This window comes from Brassica napus, chromosome C3, assembly GCF_020379485.1.
Source record: "Brassica napus cultivar Da-Ae chromosome C3, Da-Ae, whole genome shotgun sequence".
NCBI classification, from domain to species: Eukaryota; Viridiplantae; Streptophyta; class Magnoliopsida; order Brassicales; family Brassicaceae; genus Brassica; species Brassica napus.
In genome coordinates, this window is record NC_063446.1 from 29,389,732 (window position 1) to 29,412,826 (window position 23,095).

General features: G+C 37.9%; 5 protein-coding genes across 6 annotated transcripts; 2 read left to right on the forward strand and 3 right to left on the reverse strand.

Annotated features, from left to right (window-relative positions):
• Positions 1-21: 21 nt before the first annotated feature.
• LOC106389224 (protein S-acyltransferase 11) lies at positions 22-2,172 on the forward strand. Its single transcript, XM_013829435.3, has 4 exons — positions 22-463; positions 756-978; positions 1,058-1,356; positions 1,441-2,172. Exons 1-4 carry the CDS (start codon positions 446-448, stop codon positions 1,927-1,929), a joined length of 1,029 nt encoding a protein of 342 aa, XP_013684889.1. The 5' UTR covers positions 22-445; the 3' UTR covers positions 1,930-2,172.
• A 185-nt stretch (positions 2,173-2,357) lies between these two features.
• LOC106384351 (agamous-like MADS-box protein AGL103) lies at positions 2,358-4,249 on the reverse strand. Its single transcript, XM_013824328.3, has one exon. It carries the CDS (start codon positions 3,973-3,975, stop codon positions 2,920-2,922), a length of 1,056 nt encoding a protein of 351 aa, XP_013679782.2. The 5' UTR covers positions 3,976-4,249; the 3' UTR covers positions 2,358-2,919.
• Positions 4,250-17,354: 13,105 nt separating this feature from the next.
• Positions 17,355-20,508, forward strand: LOC106389225 (uridylate kinase). Of its 2 annotated transcripts, XM_022699575.2 has the most exons (8): positions 17,389-17,733; positions 17,934-18,075; positions 18,176-18,229; positions 18,525-18,616; positions 18,734-18,960; positions 19,036-19,212; positions 19,294-19,433; positions 19,672-20,508. In XM_022699575.2, the coding sequence occupies exons 1-7, from the start codon at positions 17,537-17,539 to the stop codon at positions 19,401-19,403; spliced, it is 999 nt and encodes a 332-aa protein (XP_022555296.1). In that variant the 5' UTR covers positions 17,389-17,536; the 3' UTR covers positions 19,404-19,433; positions 19,672-20,508. The 2 variants fall into 2 exon arrangements, with proteins under 2 accessions (XP_013684890.1, XP_022555296.1); XM_013829436.3 differs by having other exon boundaries at positions 17,355-17,733; positions 19,294-20,508.
• On the reverse strand, positions 19,512-20,305 carry LOC106389227 (protein MKS1). Its single transcript, XM_013829437.3, has one exon. It carries the CDS (start codon positions 20,303-20,305, stop codon positions 19,667-19,669), a length of 639 nt encoding a protein of 212 aa, XP_013684891.1. The 3' UTR covers positions 19,512-19,666.
• Positions 20,509-21,227: 719 nt separating the features above from the next.
• On the reverse strand, positions 21,228-22,965 carry LOC106385822 (U-box domain-containing protein 29). Its single transcript, XM_013825719.3, has one exon. The coding sequence runs from the start codon at positions 22,584-22,586 to the stop codon at positions 21,312-21,314; it is 1,275 nt and encodes a 424-aa protein (XP_013681173.2). The 5' UTR covers positions 22,587-22,965; the 3' UTR covers positions 21,228-21,311.
• Positions 22,966-23,095: the final 130 nt, after the last annotated feature.

Consider the following 23,095-nt stretch of genomic DNA (forward strand, 5'->3'; position numbering starts at 1 on the left):
GGGCCTTTAAATGCAAAAGTTAATTTCATTTTCTTCTCCCTTTGAATTCCGATCAAAATTTCACGGTGTCTACCGTCGCCGTCGCTAACGGTGTCATTCGTTAACGGTAGATTGCTCTAAAGAGTTATATAGAGAGAAGGAATTCGAGTCTCTCATTTTCATCAGGTGAATACAAAGATGGTCAACCCTAAACGCATATGTGAAGAATCTGATTCCTTGTAAGCAATCTCGGATTGATAAAACAATCGATCAGATCTTTGTGGAAAGGCCGTAGCTTTAAGGGAGGAGGAGCCGATACTTCTGATCTGCGAATCAACAACGTTGAAGCCTCGCCCATGATTAGAGATTTCGAATATTCTCTTGCCTTTGGGTTTCTATAAACGAAGAGCTTTGAGTTTGTGATTCTCAGCTTTTGCTAATCTTCTGATCGATCTCTGAGGAAGCCATGGAAGAGTCTTCCCAGGTTAGTGGATCCTTCTCTTCAAGATCTCAACCTCTGATGCCTGTGGATACAATCTTAATCATTGGTGTTTAGAGAAATGTTCAGGGAACATAATATAGTCATGAAGCTGGGATATGTTTTAGAAGTAGTGCATGTTTAAACATTTGAGGTCATAAGCTAGTGACTGCATCTGATACTAATACTAGAGTTATCCATTGCGTAATGAGACTGTTCTCTTGCATAGTTTTTAAAGAGCCAGCTGAGAAATAGCGTTAGGCACTGAAAATATAACTGTTACTTTTGCTTTCTCCAGGGGAGTTTTGTTACGACCATAAACGAAGAGTATGAAACAATTTGCTGGGGCTGTGGACTAAACCTTGTCCTTCCATCGTACGCACCTGTTTTCAAGTGTGGATGGTGTGGAGCAATCACCAATCAGAATCCAGTCAGACTTGAAACCAGAAACTTTGGGCTGAGGCGGTTCCGTGACCGCTGTTTTGTCCTTATTCTTGCTGTCTTTATGCTCTTTGTCATATGTAAGTTCCTCCTCTAAGTAGTCCAAAAGAATAACATAAATTTTAGAAATGATATACTCATTTTGGAAAGAAACTTCAGGTGGTGGGATTTGGGCAGCGTTTCCGGTCGTGTTTTCGATCAGCTTGGCTTGTGGGATTTTCCATTCCGTTACAGCAGTGTCTCTGGCGATATCAACACTATCAACATTCATCCTTGTTGCTTTTAAGTGCGCCGGGAAACCGATAGATATTGTTTATGGAACCCATCCTGGAGTAGGGAGCGGCGCACTCAACAACTATACCTTTTGTCACCACTGCTCCAAACCAAAGTCACCTAGAACCCATCACTGTCGCACCTGTGGCATGTGTGTCCTCGACATGGATCATCATTGCCCCTTTGTAAGTCCAATGGCTTCACATAGAGTACTTGGTTCCTTAACATGTGTCCTAAGGCTAATGACTCTCCATGTGTTGTATTTGCAGATTGGTAACTGTGTTGGTGCGGGCAATCACAAAAACTTCATCGCCTTCCTTATCTCAGCGGTCATAAGCACAATCTACGCTGCGGTTATGTGTGTATACACCTTGATCCACATCTTGCCACCCCTGGAAAACCAAGCAGCGTATGCATCCGACATGGCGCATGCTAATAGTTTATCGGTTCTGAGAGTGGTGAAGAACATCACGCTTGCTTACATAGCCAACGCTATCTTCGTCTCTGTACGAGGCCTTGTTCTAGTATACCTCTTTGTGGCGAGTTTTTCAGTGGCGATTGGGCTGAGTGTTTTGCTGTGGCAGCAGCTTAGCTATATCTATGAAGGCAAGACTTACTTAAGCCATTTGAGTTCTCAGGGAAGTGAGGAAGATGGTGAAAAGAGCTGCGGGAATCTTTTGAAGTTTTTTGGATGTCCGCTTTTGATTGAAAGGTACTTGCCGACTATAAGGAACTTGAGGAAGAGGCATAAGACATGAGAAGAGAATGGTGAGCGCAATACGTTCTCCCTCCTGCAACATTTGGAGCTTGTTTTTGGTCATTATACATTAATCATACTTGGAGCTAACAGGTAATGAAGATGAGCAAAGTTTGTATCTCGTTTGTGAAAACTCATGTTCATAGAAGATGATTGGTACATTTTGTTTCAAGATTGTAAAATTTTGCTTCCCTGATATGCCTTGAATTCAATAATAACAGTATCCGTGGAGTCTTTGGGAAAAGTGTTTTCTTTCAGCTATTTAGTTTTATTGATCGAAAGAAGTATGAACAAAGGGGATAACAAACAAATCAACATTGTCACAAAGAGATTAGATCTCTGAGATTTGGTCTAACTTTCCATATCACTATGTGGAGAAAGAGAAGTGGAAGATTCTGAATGCAAGGGCATCTGCAATGCTTGTGTAAGAGATGTGGTATGGCCTGTCCATTTCCAAGAAACTTTGCTATAGTTGCTGAGATGTTGCTGATCTGATCGATTTGTTCCCCGGTCACTGTGTTTTGGACCAGAACAGGTTTCTCCACCATGGAATGGAATGATGGTTATCTTGATAAGCTTTTCTGTGTCCTGGTCTTGTGTCTGTCTTAAGAAACTGAAACAGCAACACTTTACTGTACTGGACACTGTTTTTGTCAAAGTCACACTTTAATCGTACTTAGCTTAACACTACTTTTTTTCCATTTATCATTTTCCCTTTACTTTCTTTTTTTGTGCAAGTGATACATACTGCTAGTGAGACATGCTAAAACGCTTCCATAAAGGGTATTATTAAGCAAACATTAATGATTACAAAAAAAAAACTCCGAATAAATGTGGAAACTCACTCACGACATATAGTTAGTCACACTGCATATATAGAATCTTCTGGCATTATTGAAAAGACAGAGATTGATAAAAATGTTCTAAACTGATAGTTGCATCAAGCTCTAAGTATATATAAGAGAATATGGTTATGAGAGATTGCCAGAGATCAAATCTCATAGAGAGGTCTGACACTCTGTGTTGACCGATCCATGTATTGATAAACCGGTGGTGTTTGAACAAGCTGATGCGGATAACCATTGGTGTTATTGTTGTTGCTGTTGTAGCCGTTCTGCAACCCGTTCATCCCAGTTCCTTGCGTCCAAAGTAACCCTGAATAATCTTCCACTTTCATGTTGTTGTTGATCCCAGCTCCTTGAACCCCATAGGGATCTTCCACTTCGAAACAATTCTGATAAAACTGGTTAGAGAAACCATTAAGACAGTTGGTGTTGAAGCCGTTGTAGGGTAACATGCTCGTGTTAAAAACCTCATTCATCCCAGCTCCTTGTGACGCAAGTAACCTAGAATACATCTCCATATTCGGATCCTGGTGTATAGTCAGTGAGTTTGGTAACGGAGCCAGAGAATACGCTTGGTTAGAAGCTGATATCGAGGCTTGGCTTTGCGGTAAAGTACTGTTTCCATGGTTAAACAGATTCATGGAAGCTTGGTTTGAACGTTCTGGAACCATGATCTGTTCTTGACCAGCCATGTTCGTGTAATGCATATTCCTCTGTCTTTGAGATTCAACAACAGCTCGAAGCCTATGTTGCATCATGGTTTGACTACGCTCCAAAGACTGAATCAGCACCTCGAGTTGCTCTACAGAGTACTTATCAAACCTCGGGTGCCAGTCTGGATACTTGTAACTGGATCCAAGCTTCGCTCTCTTCTTCTTCTTTTTCTTATTCTTGGAATCATTATCCTTCTTGATACTCTCAAGAAACAGGTCAAGATCATATTGTTTTACTTCACGCTTCGCTTCGCTTAGTTCACTGTACCTTCGAGCCATGTCTTTGACCTTCTCTCTGTCCTCAGGCCATGTTTTGAGCTCTCCGTATGATCCGTAGTAGATGACGCAGACTTCGACGCCACAGAGGATTGAAAGCTCGTTAGCTTTCTTGAAGACATTCTCTTGTCTTTTAGTTAAGCGTTTAGCTTCCGAAGAAGAAGGTTTCTTGAAGAGAGAAGACAAAGAAGAAGAAGAAGAAGCCATCGTCATGTTTTGTGTCTGTGGTTTTGAACTAAATGAAGAGTTTGTGATTATTGTCTATTGTGTTTCCAAATATATAGAAAATATTAACCGCAAGATCATAAATGATTGCTGTAAGATCCGGTTTCCTTTTTCATATGATTTTCCTTTTTAATTAATTTCGATTCTAAACGAGTGGTTTGTTTCTAATAAGGAAATATATATTTTCGCTAAATAATATGGCAAATATTAACACTAGTGGTTTCCGCTAGAGGAAGAGTTGCCCTGTTGGTCCATGCCAGGGATCAATTCCTCTCTACTGCGAAATTATTAGTTTCACATGTGGCCACGCGGATATGGACCCATGTTTACGGCTCATTTGAATACCCGAGAGAGGATCCATCCGTGGGTTGTACCTCACACCCGGGGATTAGGTCTGTGTTTTTAATAGATCCGGGTTTAACCCTTTTCGGTTAAAAAAAAAATATGGCAAATATTTACATAAGTAATGGATACTTGCTATACAAGAAATAAACGGCCGACTGTTTTTTTTTTTTGATGTAAATAAACGGCCGACTGTTGACAAAAGAAAAAACGGCCGACTAAGTTGGGAACTTGGGAATGTTGTATTGTTCAATTTACGTCATTCAATTATTATATTATAAGTCTACATATAATATATATTTTCTGTATAAATACTTTGATTTTTGCTAACACTTTTAATATTTTGTATATAATTTCTGGAATTTGTGTTTAAATGAAAATATTTTGAGCGCGACATTGTACTCGGGTGGCAATGGACAGACTTGGGACGCAAACACATTTTAAATTCGATGTTCCTTCTGTGCGAAACTAAATCATATAGGTCTATATGCGGGCATTGACTCCCCTGAATTCAACCAGGTTAAAAAAAAACTACAAAAAAATATATTTTACTATTTTTACTACATATTTTGTATACAATTTTTGGAATCTAAAAAGTGTGTTAAATGAAAATATTTTGAGCAGGACCTTGTGGACGGATGACGGGGGACATGCTTGGGATGCGTTCGTACTCTGCGAAACTAAATTATGTAGGTCCATTTGCAGGCTTTGAGTCCCCCGGATTCAACCATGTTCAAAAAAAATTTACAAAAAAAAATATATTTTACTATTCTGTTAAAAACTAAAATACATATTGTCATCTATCAAAATTTCATAAATAATACAATATGTATTAAATAAATAAATAAATGGTGATTTTGCTGTATATTCATAAGAGAGAAAAAAAATAAAAATATAACCATTCTACATATGTAAGCGGCGCGACATTGTAGTGGGGTGGCAGTGGACAGACTTGGGACGCAAACATATTTCAGATTCGATGTTCCTTATGTGCGAAACTAAATCATGTAGGTCTATACGCGGGCATTGACTTCCCTGAATTCAACCAGGTTAAAACAAATTACAAAAAAATATATTTTACTATTCTTACTACATATTCTTTATACAACTTTTGGAATCTAAAAAGTGTGTGATAAATGAAAATATTTTGAGCGGGACCTTGTGGTCTTGTGACAGGGAACATGCTTGGGACGCAAACATATTGCAAGTTCGATGTTCTTACTGTGCGAAACTATATCATGTAGGTCCATCTGCAGGCTTTGACTCCTCCGGATTCAACCAGGTAAAAAATATATATATATATATATATTACAATTCTGTTAAAAACTAAAATACATATTATCATCTATCAAAATTAAATAATACAATATTTATTAAATAAATAATTAAAGGGTGATTTTGATGTATATTCATTAGGGCTGGGCAAAAAATCCGGATCCGAAGAACCGAACCGAACCCGATCCGAAAAAGTAGTACCAAACCCGAACATAAATTGATTAAATATCCGAACGGGTTCAAAATTTTGGTATCTAGAGAACCTAAACCGAACCCGGCCCGAACCGAAGTATATCGGGTACCCGAATGTAACCGGAATAAATTTATATACCTAAATATATTACTTACTTTTAGATTTATATATTAAAAACATTCAAAATATATAAGATACTTTTAAGTTGTCTAAAATACTTGAAAATATACATAAATAGTCAAAAGTAAATGTCTAAAATAGCTAAAATATATTCAAAACACCAAAATGCTTGAAATATTTATTGATTTTCTATCCAAATATTCAAATCAAACCAATTTATATGTTAATTTTAGGTATTTTTACATATATTATACAAATTTGTATGTAATATATTATTTTGTTTTATAGATTTTGAGAAATTTTAAGCATATAATGAATATTAAAATTTTAAAAATAATTTAAATGGGTTATTCGAACCCGAACCGAACCCGCAAAGATCCGAACCGAACCCAAGCTGAAATTTAGAAATACCCGAATGGAGCTGAAATCTTTAAACCCGAAAACCCGAAACCCGATTAGATCTGAACCGAACCCGAACGGGTACCCGAACGCCAACCCCTAATATTCATAAGAGAGGAAAAAAATAAGAATATAACCATGTTACAGATGTAAGCGGCGGATGAGACAATTTTTGCACAAATCTGACTGAAATCTCCTTCTAGGCGTGTGCGCTTGATGTTGACGCTCCAAAGCTAAAGATATGATACTATACTATATACCATATCATATATTCTACACAAAAGAGTCAAATAATTACGAGATTGTGTATCATCCATTAGGTGACTGTACTTTACATGATTACGACACAATATAGAATACTCGACACAAACACATAAGCCATTCACTTTTGTGTTTGTCATCAATGCCTAACCAATTGAAAGGCTCAAAGTTAGTATGACGGCTTGAGAATGTTAACATACATAACAACCGTATTAGCCATTAGGAGACAATTTTAGTTTTGTCACAAAATTGCAGACACGAAACAAAGTTTACAAGATAGAGAGAAACAATATGCATGTAAAAGGATTGTTTGAGACACATTGCACACACAAGGAAACGCACCGTTTTGCTAAAGGGAGAAAATTTGGGCGATAAGGGTTTTGGGTTCTGCCGTCGCGAAGGCATCACGTCGGCGCTATTCTGGGGCATTCTGTTGGAAGATTCGGAGATTTCGGTACCTCCAGGGGAGGCTTCACAGCTTGCTCAGTTGGTGTTGAGTCAGAAAGTTGGTTCGTGGGTGGGAGCCGTTCAGGGTAAGCGAGTTCTAACGAAGTTCGAGGTCGATGTTCAAATGAAAGATGGGGTTGGTACGGTGGATGTTCCAGAAGAGGTCATGAAGGATGCAGCTCCTTTGTGGGAAGATTTCCTCATAGGGAAATTCCTTGAAACTGCTACACATATCGCCAAGGTTCACGCCATTGTTAATAAGATATGGGCTTTCAGCGATAAGAATCAGATGATAGAGGTGTTTGAGGTCAACGCTAACACAATGAAGTTTCGAATCACAAACTCGGAGATGAGGAATCGGGTATTGAGAAGAGGAATGTGGAATCTTGCAGAGGTTCCAGTTGTGATGACAAAGTGGACTCCTTTTGCTGAAGAAAAACAAGTAGAGATACAGTCGGTACCAATGTGGGTTCACATGAAAAATGTCCCTATGAATATGTTTTCATGGAAAGGTCTCAGCTTTGTATCAAGTCCTCTGGGTACTCCTGTTAGACTTCATCCAGAAACATCACAGTGTCTGAATCTGAAAGAGGCGAAGATCTTTGTAAATGTTGATCTAACAAAGAAGCTTCCGAATAAGATGAAATTCTCATTTCAAGGAAAGGAGACAATGGTGGCGTATAGCTACCCTCGCTTACCTATAAGGTGCTCTACATGTGAAAAGTGGGGGCACACTGCTAAAGTGTGCTTAGTCAATGGAGGAGAGAAAAGGGAAGGGCAACACTCTGATAAGTCCGGAGAGAAAAAAATTTCCGAGAAAGATGATAAGGAGATGGAAAACAGTAAGGAAGTTTCGATGGAAGAGGGTGTCACAGGTATTCTGTACCTCGGAGAAAAAAGTGAAGAACCATCTATGGAACAGGAGAAAGAAGAAAGTATGCCATCTGCAGACAATAAGGGAAGTAGGAATGTGGGGGAGGAGAACGGAAGCTCAACAAGTGGTGAACAATTATCTGTATCAGTTTCTCCTGGAACAGAACTTGGAGATGTTCCGGGGATCTCAGAACAGGCTTCAAACGAAGAGGTGAATCAGGTGTCGATTGGAGGATGTGTGGAGTTGGAAAGGAAGGATGTAGACAAAGAGAAGGAGTGGTTGGAAATTACTCCAGGGAAAGGGTGCAAATCTCCGGGGAAACAGTTACATAACTCAGAGTTGGGGCAAGCCATCGTCTCAAACTCCAGATTTTCTGTTCTCAGTCTTACGGAGGAAGAGGAGGAAGGTGAAATAGTAGACACGAAGGAAGAGAATGGAGAAACCGTGAAGCAGAATGGTAGCTCTGTCAAGCCTGAAATTGGGATTCAGAGACAGTCGTTGCCAAGAGACTCAAAATCAAAACACAAAATTCTAGGAGACCACTCTGTTCAAAAAGCTAAGGATGCTGTCCCTAGTGATTTGAATAAAAAGAAAAACCGTAAAAACCTTTAATGTCTGGTTTCTTCTGGAATATTAGAGGTTTCAACAAACTTTCAAAACAGTCAGTAGTTCGAGATTGGATTCGTAGGGGTTCTTTTCAGTTTGGTTGTCTACTTGAGACAAGAGTAAAGGAGCGGAAAGTTGGGAGGATCCTCTCAAAGGTCTGCCCTAGTTGGTCCTTTCTTTCAAATTATGAACATCACCGTTTGGGGAGAATTTGGTTAATATGGAGTCCGAAAGTGAGAATCACACCTTGTTTCAAAAGTGCTCAGATGATCACTGTTTTGGTATTAATGGAGGGGGTGCAGGAGGAGGTTTTTATTACCTTTGTTTATGCTTACAATCTGATAGAGGAGAGAAAGGAGCTTTGGAGTGATCTGAAAGCACATCAGAACTCGCCGCTAATCAGAAATAAACCATGGATAGTATGTGGAGATTTTAATGAAATACTAGAGGATCAGGAACACTCAGGCCATGAGCACTCTTCTATCCTAGCGCCAGGCATGGGAGACTTCCAAGAGGCTGTGTCCTACTGTTCTCTCTTGGATATGTCTTACCACGGGCCAAAGTTCACCTGGTGTAACAAAAGAGAGGGTGACCTTATCTGCAAGAAACTTGATCGCACTTTAATTAATGGGGTCTGGATGAGGAGGTTCCCTCAAGCTTATTGTGTATTTGAAGCTGGAGGATGCTCAGACCATCAGCGCTGTAGAATTTCTATCACAGCAGATCAATTGAAGCCAAAACGTCCCTTTAAGTTCACAAATGCAGTTGCTGATATGCCGGAATTTCTCCCGCTGGTCAAATCTTTCTGGGATGAGACAGTACCATTACATATCTCGACCTCTGCTCTGTTTCGGCTTGGAAAGAAATTGAAAAGCCTTAAACCACTGTTGAGGAAACTGAGTAAAGATAAAATTGGAGATATAGTAAAGAAGACGAAGGAAGCGTATATCAAGTTGTGTGCGGCTCAGACACAGACTTTGACTGATCCGACTCAGCTGAATATGGAAGAAGAAACGAAAGCTCGAGAAAGATGGCAGTTCCTCTCGGACTTGGAGGAGAAAATTCTTAGTCAGAAAGCGAAACTCCATTGGTTGAATATTGGAGATGGAAACAACAAGCAGTTTCACTGTGCTGCTAGAGTAAGAGAAACTCGGAACGCCATTAGAGAAATTCAGAGATCAGATGGTACAGTGGCTGATAATCAAGAAGATATCAAGAAGGAGGCAGTGTCGTACTTTAGTAGCTTTCTATCATATGAACCAGCAGATTACAGGGGTGTCACAATGGAGGATATGCAGAGTTTATTGGACTTCCGATGCAGTGAGGAAATGCGATCCTCTATGGTTAGAGAAGTGTCGGCTGAGGAGATAAGGAAGGTGATTTTTGGTATGGCTAGGAATAAATCTCCGGGTCCGGATGGCTACACCTATGAATTCTTTAAAGCTGCTTGGCCGGTAGTAGGAGGAGACCTTGTGATGGCTATTAGATCTTTCTTCGAGAACGGATTCCTACCTAAAGGGCTTAACTCCACTATTTTGGCTTTGATTCCAAAGAAAGAGGAAGCTTTACACATGAGGGACTACCGACCCATCTCATGTTGTAATGTTGTCTACAAAGTCATCTCAAAAATACTTGCAAGGCGGCTCAAGTCTCTTCTACCCAGTTTCATCTCCAAAAACCAGTCAGCCTTCGTTAAAGACCGCTTACTGATGGAGAACGTCCTGCTAGCTTCTGAACTGGTGAAGAGTTACCACAAGACCTCTGTTTCGACGAGATGTGCAGTCCAAATTGACATCTCGAAAGCCTTTGATTCGGTCCAATGGCCTTTCCTCCTTACAGCTCTATCAGCCCTTAATATTCCGGAGAGATTTGTGTTATGGATCAAGAAGTGTATTGAGCTAGCGTCATTCTCAGTGCAGGTGAATGGGGAACTTGCTGGATATTTTAATAGTAAGAGAGGTCTCAGACAAGGCTGTTCTTTATCCCCTTACCTTTTTGTTATATGTATGGAAGTGTTATCGAGAATGATGGACAAAGCAGCAACTGAGCAGAGGATTGGATACCATCCATACTGTCAAGATATTAGGCTAACACATCTGTGTTTTGCCGATGATGTTTTGGTGTTTTCAGATGGGAAGAAGAGTTCGATAGAAGGCATTATGTTGGTTTTCAAAGAATTTGCAGAGATGTCTGGGCTGACTATAAGTCTGGAGAAGTCAACATTATTTATGGCTGGAGTGGAAGATGAGGACAGGGTCCAAATCCTGGATCAGTTTCCCTTTGCGGCAGGGACTCTTCCGGTACGATACCTTGGTCTCCCTCTGTTGACAAAGAGAATGACAGTGCAAGATTACAGCCCCCTTATTCAGCGAATCAAGCAACGAATCAGCTCATGGACTGCAAGACAACTCTCGTTTGCAGGTCGTCTGCAGCTCATTAGTTCGGTGATTCACAGTTTGACAAATTTTTGGATGTCCGCATTTCGACTTCCGAAACAATGCATCAAGGAGATTGATCAGTTATGATGCGCCTTCCTCTGTTCAGGACCTGATCTCTCATCGCATAAAGCTAAGATCGCATGGAAGGATGTGTGTAAGCCTAGGGAAGAAGGAGGTTTGGGTCTGAGGTCACTCAATGAAGTGAATTCGGTTTGCTGTCTCAAATTGATATGGAGAGATTTGTCAGCTAAGGAGTCGCTTTGGGTTTTCTAGATTCATCGGTATCTAATAAGGAAGGGCTCACTGTGGAGTGTTAATGAAAGAAGCTATTTGGGGTCTTGGATATGGAAGAAGTTACTTAAATTTCGACCCCTTGCATCGATGCTCACTCGGATGGAGATTGGTAATGGATCCTACACATCCTTTTGGTTTGACAATTGGTCTCCTTTGGGAAGATTGATAGACTTGACTGGGTCTCGAGGCTGTATTACCATGGGCATTCCAATAAATACTACTGTGGAGGCTGTGGTCCAAAAATACAGACGTCGCAGACACAGAGTGGAGGTTTTGGTTCAGATAGAGAAAGAGATTCTAAATCTTCGGACCAGAGGCCTATCACTAGAAGATGACACTCGATTGTGGAAAACAGAGGCAGGTAACTTTCAGTCTTGTTTTAGTACGAAGCAAACTTGGGAGATCATAAGAAGTCAGTCCCCACGTGTTACTTGGAGCAAAGGGGTGTGGTTTAGGGGCATGACTCCTAAGTTTTCGTTCATAACATGGCTCGCCATTCAGAATCGTCTAGCTACTGGGGACAGGATCCAAAAATGGAACCCACAAGCTGACACTCTGTGTTTGCTGTGCAAGAGCTCCATGGAATCAAGAGATCACCTATTCTTCACCTGCTCATATTCTCAAACCATCTGGTATGGTCTTGTAGGTAGGCTGTTAGCTTCTCGGTTCTCTAATAATTGGAATCAGACTCTAAATATGGTGTCTGAGGGTACTACAGATGCAACAACAACCTTCCTGATTCGGTATGCATTTCAAACGGCAGTATACTCTGTGTGGCAGGAGAGAAATGGCCGTCGGGTGGGAGAACGGGAGTGGTCTGCTGCTCTGTTACTCTCGAGAATTGATAAGCAAGTGCGAAATCGCATCTCCTCAATAAACAGGGCAGGTCCTTCAAGACTACAAACTGCCATGCAGCTTTGGTTTGGTAGTCGATAGAGTATAGTCAATTTTGTACAGAAGTTGAGTTAGTATCATTCCAAACACTGATGCATTTATTGTACAAAGGTTTTTGAGATGAATAAATTTAGCATTCATTCAAAAAAAAAAAAATATGCATGTAAAATTATAAAAAAAAAACACCATTGATGAATGCATAAGACTCATGTAAGATGAAAGTAAACAACACAAAATCACTCATTGCGTGAGTAGGTCCGGGTTAAAGCTGGAGAATACTTCAACCGCACATGTCTGTGCTGCGACGCCAAAGGAGGCTCACAACTGTGAGTCTGTGAGGATGGTGTATTGATGAAGTTGGCGTATCGCATTGAGGTCCATGAGAAAACGAGATGTGGTGATGGTGGCGGTGCTATAAGTGAGAGAGCAACAAAATAATATATATTGTGATACAAATATATTTTATATGTCGATAATAGAATAGTTCTCTCAAAATAGAATTAAAAAAATAGTCCATTTGCAATGTAGTCATCGAAAGTAAAGCTGTTGAACTAGTGAAGGAGAAGAAACCTGCAATGTAGAATGATACACCAATAGAATAAGGTTGATGGAGATGTCGTTAGAGTTGATGAAGTAGGAGAAAAATAACCACAAAAGTTAGAGGAGAAGAAGAGACAGTAAGATGAGGTGAGGAAACAATGATTGGCGACAGTGATGGAATACAAGACAAGGAGCTGATGGAATAGTAAAGAAGAATAATCAGGAGACGAACAATAGGAAACAATTCGCAGAGATAGAATAAAAGTATATGATACTATACTATAATTATAAAATAAAATAGAACATGTCAAAAATTTACTGTTAATATTCTCTAATTCAATCAATCGCTTGATTCTTCGTCTGTTGAAAGATCGGTTGACGAAACTATTTCTCAACCCTCTAATTATATTCAATCATACCGGACTTATCCATATTCAGTGACTGGGTTTTCAGTTATCGCACTGTTGAGAACATTCAATGTTGATATATTCCTAAAGTTGATTCTCTACTTCTACGAACAGTCTCTGAAACTATAACTCTTTCTCTCTCAGATGTAGCTTTTCTTCTTTTCTAACTATTGCTCAGAATCATTTCTGTCAGTTTTGTAGAATAAGAGTGAACTTCATCTCATATCTTTTCACGCGTAACTAAGGATGTTTTTGTTTTTTTTTCAAAATAATATATAATATATCATAGCCAAACAGTTGTTATGTGTATGGACTTAATATTTGCTGACATTTCCCATAAATAAAAGATCACATTAAATAGAGAGCATTACACTAAAGGTTATTTTCTGTTGGGTCTATAACATGTTTAGGTACTTTCTGCTGGAGGAGTAATTTAAGTCTACCTTTTGAAATTTCTGATCCGAAAATACCCATGTTAATAATAATAAAAATAAAAAGGAAATACATAAGAGAGAGAGAGCGTATTAAATCTGGTGGTCTCATTGTTTCTTCCTCCGTTTTTAATTCTCCTTCCCATCTCTTTCTTCTTCTCTAAATTCAGAACCATTTCATGGAGATTTATATTTACTTCAAATTCCAGACTTAAATTCTCGTTCCCTTCATCCTCGATTTTCCTCCAAATCTTCTAAGTTTGCCTTTTCTTTTTAGATTTTTCTACATTTACTTCATCTGACTTAGGAAAAATCTATGTTGTTACTGATCTTGAGCCATCATCATCGGACCCGTAGACAGCATCTTTAAAGAGAATTGTGTGGATAGGTTTGTTTTGGTCATGGAATATATGGTCAGAGTCGTTGTGGCTGCGGGAATAATGTTCGGTGGAGTCGTGGCTGCAACTGCTGGTGAGCAACTACGGCGGATTAGAGCAATTGTCGGTGACCAATTACGCCGGCGTGGACACCACCTCCACCATATTCATAGTGGTGGTTCTTGCCTTTTGTGGTTGGGAGAAGTGTGGTTGAGTGAAAAGTGGTTTGGTGACACGTCGGTCGGTGAAACTTGGCTTGGTGATAAGTGGTTGTTGGTGAGATGTGGTTAGGGTCAGTGTTCATATGGTCATAGGTGCAAGACTCCTCCTTCCTTGAAAGTGATGTCTATGAGGTGAAGCATATGATAGTATGATAATTCTCGCTATTTTTTTCTTGGTCACCTATGTTCTTGATTTCACCTTTATCCATATCATCCTATTTTGCCGCCACATTTATAGAAACCATGAGACACCTTTGCTTCTTCTTAACCATAGAAATAGAGTCAAAACTTAAGTTCCTCGAGTATCTGAACAAAGAGATATATAATGAGTAAAGAGGGGAGAGAGAAGAGGAAGAAGAGACATTGTTAACATCAGATAAGTTGGAGAGAGTGAAGGAAAGAAGGGAGGCTGAAGAGACGGAGGAAGTGATTGGAGAGAGAAGATGGATTGTTTGGTTGTGTTTAGGTTAATGGCTTTTTAGGTATTTCGGAAGAAGAAAGTACCTGACAGAGTACGTGTAAATGTAAAAGGAGAAATAAAAAGAATGTCTTGATGTAATTTTTTCGTTTAAATATGATGAATCCTTTGTTTTTTGTCTTAAATATTTTATTACTAGTTAATGTCCCGCACTTTGTGTGGATTAATATATCTATACATCTAATAACTTTTAATTCTATTTTTTAATAAAATAATAATAATTAAATTAGATACAAATTTTAAATTGTTTTAAATTATAAAATTTCAATATTCATTTTGGTAATCAATTTATTAAATTGTATTATTTTGTTTCATATTTTTATTTATGTGATGTAGATTTTGGATCAAAATCTTTTTTATAGTAATAACTAAATTAGGAAATTTTGTATGTGAAACTAACACATATTGTATTTGGACTGAAAAGAAATCATGTAGTACTATAAGGATTATAAAAAAATCACAAATATAAAACATTAACAAATAACAATAGTTTAGGAGTGTTCAATCTGGTAAAACCAAACCATTCAAAACCGAACCAAACCGAAATAGAGAAAATAGTTTGGATTTGGAAGTACCGAGGATGTTATGTTTAGAAAACATCAGTATATGAATATGGTTCAATATATTAAGGGATCAAACCAAATAAACAAAAGAAACCGATTAATTTGGATATATTAGTATACTTATATATAAATTTTATAATAATATATATTTGATCAATATTTTCAGTAAAAATCAGAGAAATTGGTTGTAATATTAGTCATTAAAATTATAAAATGAAAGAAAAATAATGATGATATTATCGCTAGATATTGTTAATATATATTTATTAATATATATTTCCTAAATATCATGATAATTATATATTAAAATATATTTTTAAAAAATATTAGTATATATATATTGGTAAAATATGTTAATGTTTCTTAATTATTTTAAATATCATGATAAATATATAGATATCAAAATAAATAAATTAAATAATAATATTAATTAAACTAATGATTTATCCTATAACTATGGAAAAGATGAAAAATAAGCAAATTAACTAAATAAACTGATTAATTCAGATATATTAGTATACTTATATGTAAATTTTATAATAATCTTTATTTGATCAATATTTTCAGTAAAAATGAGAGAAATTAGCAATTAGCTAAAATATTAGTCATTAAAATTATAAATGAGAGAAAAGTAATGATTATATTATCGGTATATATCATTAATATCTATTTATTAATTATATTAATACCCTAAATATCATGTTTATTATATATTAAGATATTTTTTAAAAATATAGTATATATATCGGTAAAATGGGTTCATGTTTATCATGATTTTAAATATCATGATAAATATATAGATATCAAAATAAAAAAATAATAATAATATTAATTAAACTAATAAGTTATCCTAAAATCTTGAAAAATATGACAAGTAAGCAAATTAACTAAAATCATGGAAAATATGACAAGTAAGTCAAATCACTTCGTAAATAATAGATAGATATAAAAAAACACAAAGGTGATGATTGTTTTGTTAGATTCTAGATTTTGGTTTTTGGTTTTTGGATTTTGGTTTTTGGTTTTTAGTTTTTGTTTTTTAGTTTTTGGTTTTTGATTTTGCAGTAGATTTTGGTTTTTTGAAAAACTTGATTGGTGGTTTTTGATTTTGGTTTTTAGTTTATTTTTTTTGCTTTTAAAAGAAAATAAATTTTAAATATTATGAATAGTAAAATATCTATTATTGAAAAAAAAACTATCATCAAAGCATACATAATTTTTTTAAAAAATATTTTAAAACAAAAAATAACATTATCATTGTAAAATAAAATTAAAATAGTTATATTTTTAAAAATGGTAAAAATACATATTTATGTTATTCAAATATTTTAACATAAAAACTATTAGTTTTAAAAAAAAAATATTATGTAATAAATGTAAAATAACTATAACTAACAAATTTAATTAACTTAATGTAAAATTTATAGTATAAATTATTATTTAAATAATTATAAAATAAATGTACCTAAAAATTGTTTTATTATTTTTATTCATGTGTTTTAGGATAAATGTAGCTTTTACAAAGTAGATATTTTTTTATAAAATTAATATTTTCTGAAAAAATTAAAAATTAATAAAATAAAACTATGAATAATAACATATTATTTACTATACAATTATAAATAGTACTAAATATTACCACAGAAAATAGTTACTTTTTTAAAAATAAACTAAACCAGATTTTAAATATATTTTTTAGAAGTGTATAAAATTTTCATAATTAAAATATTATAAAAATATTTAATTAACTTTCCCTTGGGTTTTAAAATAAAAAGTAAATTTAGAGGTAATAAATATATAATATTTACAACTAACAAATTTAATTAACTTTTCTTTGGGTTTCGTGGTACAAAATATTAGTTATTATATCATCGATTTAACTTACCTAAAAAAACTCTAAAGTTTGAGTTGTAGATAATATTATTTGTAAACCATTTGTTGATGTGTTTTCTTTTATTTTAGATGTGATTCTTTTATATATAAAATAATTAATGTATTGCAAAATGATGAAAACTGTCGTAGCATTTGGAAAAACCTATAAAATGTGGATTCTGGTTTTTATGTACAAAATGGTTAAAGAGTTGAAAATCTGGTTTTCATAAAAAATAGAAAATCTACTTTGCGTAAATCTTGATTGGGTGAAAAACTGAAAACTAGATTTCGAAAAAACTAAAACTAAAAACTACTCTAAAATCTACGAACAATCAACCTCAAAATCAAAATATGTCCAAATGAGAACACGACAAGTTTAATGAGTTAATTACATTCGAACCAGACCTTATCTTCGCAAACTCAAACCCCTCCTCCTTGCCGGCGACGCTTCTCTACTGAACATATCAGTAAATCATCACCGTCATCTCAATTTTCTTCATCTTTACCCTCTCCGTCAATGGCGATTCCCTTGCCTCTCACTTCTTACTCGCCAATCTCAACTTCTTCTTCTATTTCCCGAACCTCTTTCGTCACTCTCACGCCTCGCCATCGTAACCACTTCTCCGATCAGAATATCAGTAGGCATCTACCTATCAGCTGCTCTTTGTCTTCGTCCCCGAGCAATGGTTCAACTCCAGACTCTATGAATGGGAGGTAGTATTAGTCTTAAGCTGTTAACCTTTATGCTCACCAGGTGTTTGTGGAAATTCCTCAATGATGACACTTTTGGCTATAGAATTTAGGATTTGGCTAAAACATATTGCAAACTTCTATTTTTTTGCTGGGTTGAAGTAAATCTTAACACTTTTGGCTGCTCTTGTTAAATTGTTGTGTCATCATCTGTTAATTTTCAGTGGGTTAAACGGCCAGTCATCGTTTCCTGGAATGCCTTCGTTCGATGGAGCATCTAACCCACCGCTTAAATGGAGAAGGGTTTTGCTTAAAGTCAGTGGTGAAGCTCTTGCTGGAGACGAGCAACAGAATATTGACCCAAAGGTTTTTGTGGTTGCAAAATAAACCTCCTTGTTTCTGCTTTCTTTGTTCTCTGTTATATCTCTTACAGAAGCCTCATTCAGTTTCCCACTAATCTAACTAGGTTACTATGTCCATTGCGAGAGAAGTTGCAGCAGTGACTCGGCTTGGCATTGAGGTTATTCTCCAACATTTTTTATTCTTCTTGTGATAGGTTTCTATAACCATGGATTTAGCGTTTCTTGGTTAGGCATTAAGCTTTGAGCTCTTTCCTAGACATGCTGCTTGACAAAATGCAGTTTTAGTACGTGAGGAAGTTACAAACTGTGTTGAAATAACTAAATAGTTCACTTCAAACTTACAAGAGTTATGAGCTTAAAGTCATAAGACAGAGATCTATGCTTTAAACATACGTTAAGGATGATGATGAGTCCCCTAAGCTCTGTATTGATCTTCTTACGATTTTACAACAGGTTGCGATTGTTGTTGGAGGAGGAAACATCTTTCGTGGATCCACCTGGGCTGGATGCAGTGGCCTTGATCGCTCCTCTGCTGATTATATCGGGTATCAAATCCATTCTTGACTTCTTGTGCCACACGAGTCTTCTCTATCACAGTGTTCTTGTTCCTCTTACTATCTGTCTTTTTTTTTGTCTCATTGGTTCATCTATAATTCTGACAGGATGATGGCAACTGTGATGAATGCAATATTTCTTCAAGCGACAATGGAGAGCATCGGCATCCCAACACGTGTCCAAACCGCTTTCCGAATGTCGGAAGTCGCAGAGCCGTACATTAGAAGACGAGCAATTAGACATCTAGAGAAAGGCAGGGTTGTGATATTCGCAGCCGGAACAGGCAATCCGTTCTTCACAACTGATACTGCAGCAGCTCTTCGTTGTGCTGAAAGTCAGTTAAAAAAGAGAGATAGTTTCTGTGTTAAAGTTTCCTCCAATGATTTTATTAAACGCTTTTTTCCCACAGTTAACGCAGAAGTAGTGCTGAAGGCTACGAACGTTGATGGAGTCTTTGACGATGATCCTAAACGAAACCCAAACGCTCGCCTCCACGAATCACTAACATACCAAGAAGTAACCTCAAAGGATCTCTCTGTGATGGATATGACTGCTATCACTTTATGCCAAGAAAACAACATCCCAGGTTTGCTTTTTTAAAAACACTCTCTCAAAACTTACATATGATCATCTAAAATGCCAACAAGAATGTTTCTTTTGGTCGCAGTTGTGGTTTTCAATCTATCTGAGCCTGGAAACATTGCGAAAGCAATCAGAGGAGAGAGAGTTGGCACATTGATTGGAGGAACTTGGAACTCTATTGTTGCTGCCACATGAAGAATCTTCTTCCTTTATATGGTAACTTAGGTCAGGAGAATCTTACAACTTCTATATATAGCTTGCAGAAACCTCTTTACTTCCTAGGAACGTTATCTGTCTGAAAAGTTTTGGAAGTTAACTGAGATGTTATTATATAATATATAGTTTACATTACAAATACACAAAACTCATTTAAAACCCCTTTGGGCTATTTTTGGATAATGTCAAATTAATAAAATTACATAAAATGTAAATAATAAAAAAAACTAATAATCTATTCTCTAAGGATCCCAAATGTGACTGAAGAAATCAGCAAAAGTTGGTGACGCCAAACTAGCATAACCAGGGCTCATTAATCCTGCCGGCGAAAATAATCCAGGCGGCAACGCCGGCGAGAACAACCCACCTAGGTGAAACATCGGAGAGAAAATTCCGGCGGGAACGGTCGGTAACATAGCCGGAGACGGCGAGAGTATTCCCGGCGCATAACAACCGAACTCAGCTGCTTCTTCCATAGCCGTCGAGCTTTCCACCGGTTCCTTTCCTCCTCTCGGGCTAGCATTCTCCGTCGCGGCGAGTCTCGCCGCCGGTGATACATCTCCGTCGTTTCTTGATTCGAGGAAGACCTCGGAGGAGATCCCGGTGAGACGCTGGACGACGTTCATGAAATCGGAGGTTGTGGTGTGCACGACTTTCGGCGAGACGGCGTAGATAACCACCGGCTCTCGAGGAGGGTAGAGCGGAGCTTGGTCGCGGTGATGCTGAGGAGGTGGAGCAGGGTGCCTGGGAGGTTTCTTGATCTTGTGAGAGTCTTTGTTGACGCTTAGAGGCGAAGGACGAGGGCCACAGATCTGAAGCTGACGTTTTGGAGTCTGTTGATCGAAAGGATTACCGCCGGCGAAGTGCTCCGACGGATCCATTAAAAGCTTGGGGAGAGCTTCTCTCGTTCACTACTTTTTGTTGTAGAGAGTTTGGATCCAACTTGTTTCTTCTCTGTGTTTGGTCTGAGAAATTGAAGGGATGTTTTGACGACGAGTATATTGACCAAAACATCAACACACAAAGTTATTTTTGTTTTCTGAGACCGATTAGTTTGACTTTCAAAATATTGACTTTTTGTTTCCATCGTCTAGACGTTTATAAGCACATGCTCAATTTAGGAAATTTAAAATTTGTCAAAAATATATTATAGCTAAAAATGTGTGATTCTCTACTTAGATTCTTAGAATATGCAAAATAATCAATAATGTTCAATCATTAATTTATTTTCAGGAATACAATGAAAGAAAATAATTTGTTTTTTGAATTGTATCGACACCATGCTTGTTGCACAAAAAAAAAAAAATCGACACCATGCTTATCTCAAATGGATAAAAGTCTGTGTATAAACTATAAACACATACTTTTAACCTGTCGGAAATTTCTTACCATGTTTGATTGGGTTATTTTGTAAACACGTAATTGTTGTGATTGGTCAATTTTGGTGACTTTTTGTTATTTCTTCTCAAACGAAAAATCCGGTTATTGTTGATCCAAAAATTAGTAAATCCGGTTATTCGATTCAACTTGGAAGCCATTTAGAAATGGGTCTAAAGCCCAAATATTGCACCCAGTTAAGCCCAACCGAATAGTTAATTGTTAATCCAGATCAATCCAGTTTAAAGAAATGGCGTTAGAAAATCCAGGATTGGATCAATCCAAAATTTAGTTGGGCTTTATCCTCCTGCTAACAAAAAAAAACTTTGCCGATCGAATGTTGAAGGAAGTACCATTTCAAGCATACGATATCTATTAACCATTTTTCTGTTAGATAATATTGTTTCTGAACACATACGATACACATTAGCAAAACTGATCACACTAGCAAAAACAATTCTTATGATTTACAATATTCACGTTCAAAATAGTTGATAACATTTATAAAAATCAAAACGGCGTAATATGAGTGGTGTTCGTCTCGTAAGCAGACAAAACAGAAGCAGATGTATTCACCTTCAAAACCTTTATCAGATCTTTCGCCATCTGTCTCACCACCGGCGAGCAGCTGCTCTGAATCACCACTAAAAGCTTCGTCAGGCCGTTACATCTCACCACCGTCTCCTCCGCCTTCTTATCTTCCCTGAACACGTAGCACAAACACCACAGAATCGTCACCGCGTGCTCCGTCGCCGCCGCCGAGACTTTCAACAGCTTCCTCACCACTCCTTCCACGCACCTCCCTCCGTCTCCGCCGCAAATCTCCGACCTACCTTCCCGCTTTGACGACAGTGTCTCCAACAGTTTCAGCGACTTCTCCGTCACGGCGACGCTCGTTGTCTCCATGAGGAGAATGTCTTTGATCTTCGTGATCGCTTTCTCAGCTATTAACTTCGATCTCACTCGTTTCGAGGTGGAGATTGTGATTAAGAATGACAAACTCGCTTCCTTCAATGAAGGATCCGTGTCGGAGCTGATTGATTTGATCAGCTCCGGCACGATCCCGTCACACTCTGAGATGATCTCGTTTGACGTCGCGTCAAACGAGATCATCTCCAAGACCCTAACGGACTCGATCTTCGTCTTCAGATTCCCGCGCCGAATCGCGAGGAGAAGCGCCGCCAAGCAACCGCCACCGTCCGTTAACATCAGCTTCGATAATCGTTCACGATCTCTCTCCTTCCCTCCCTTGATTATAGTATCCAGAATCATAATCGCCAGAAGGCCTAGCTTGATCTTCGCCGTCGCGCGTGTGCCGCCGTCCACGGCGGCGATGATGTCGACCAGCATTGGCGCGAAATCCTTTCTCTTCCAGAGAAACTCTCTGTTCGCGTCGGAGTCTTTCGCGAATCTAACGATTCTGGAGAGATTCTCGAGACGTATCTCGTCGTCCTTCTCGAGGGACAGTCTCCTCAACGACTCATTCACTTCCTCCACCGTCGGAATCCCTCGAAGCGGAGAGCCATCGGCGCGACGGCCGACGGAATCAGACCAGGCTTTGATAAGCCGTTGAAGAGTGAGGTTAGGGACGAAATCTTTTGTCCGGAGAATCTGCATAGTGGCGGGACAAGTGTTGTTGCCACCGTCAAGCCACCTCTGGATACTTGCACGGTCGTAGGTAACGCCGGTGCAGAGACTAACGGGAGATCTCATCACGTCGAGAGATATAGGACACCGGAACAAGCTAGGCACCGTAATGTACCTCTCTGTTTCATCTCTACCCATTGATTAAGAGAAACGATGATGATGGTATTGGTAAGTGAAAGGTCTGGAAGGAAGTGAGGAGAGGTGGTTTTAAAGAAAGAGTCAAACGCACGCTTGCGTCACCGTTTCGAACTTAAAAACATATTCTTTCGTAATATTCAAAGACATGACAGTTTCATATATATAAATCTTGATATACTATAGTAGAGTGTATATAAAACGTTAACGAGGTGGAAAATTCAACTGACAAGTAAGCTATATAAGCTTATAATTTTTTATTTAATACGAAATAATTGAGAGGCTCGGCTAATTTCTTCGGTCTTGGGTCAAAAACTCAAAGTTTGTCTTGCTCGGTCAAATGTTGTAACCGGTGGTAGATCAGCGTTTGATAGGAGCATTGACCAACGGTGCGACTTTTACACACGTGTGAGTTAGGAGGCCAGAAGTGTGTGGATAATAGTGGGTCCTATATTTGCGCATGAGGGCCTGGTCTGGTCTGAACTTGTCAATAGAGCGATGCACATGGACTT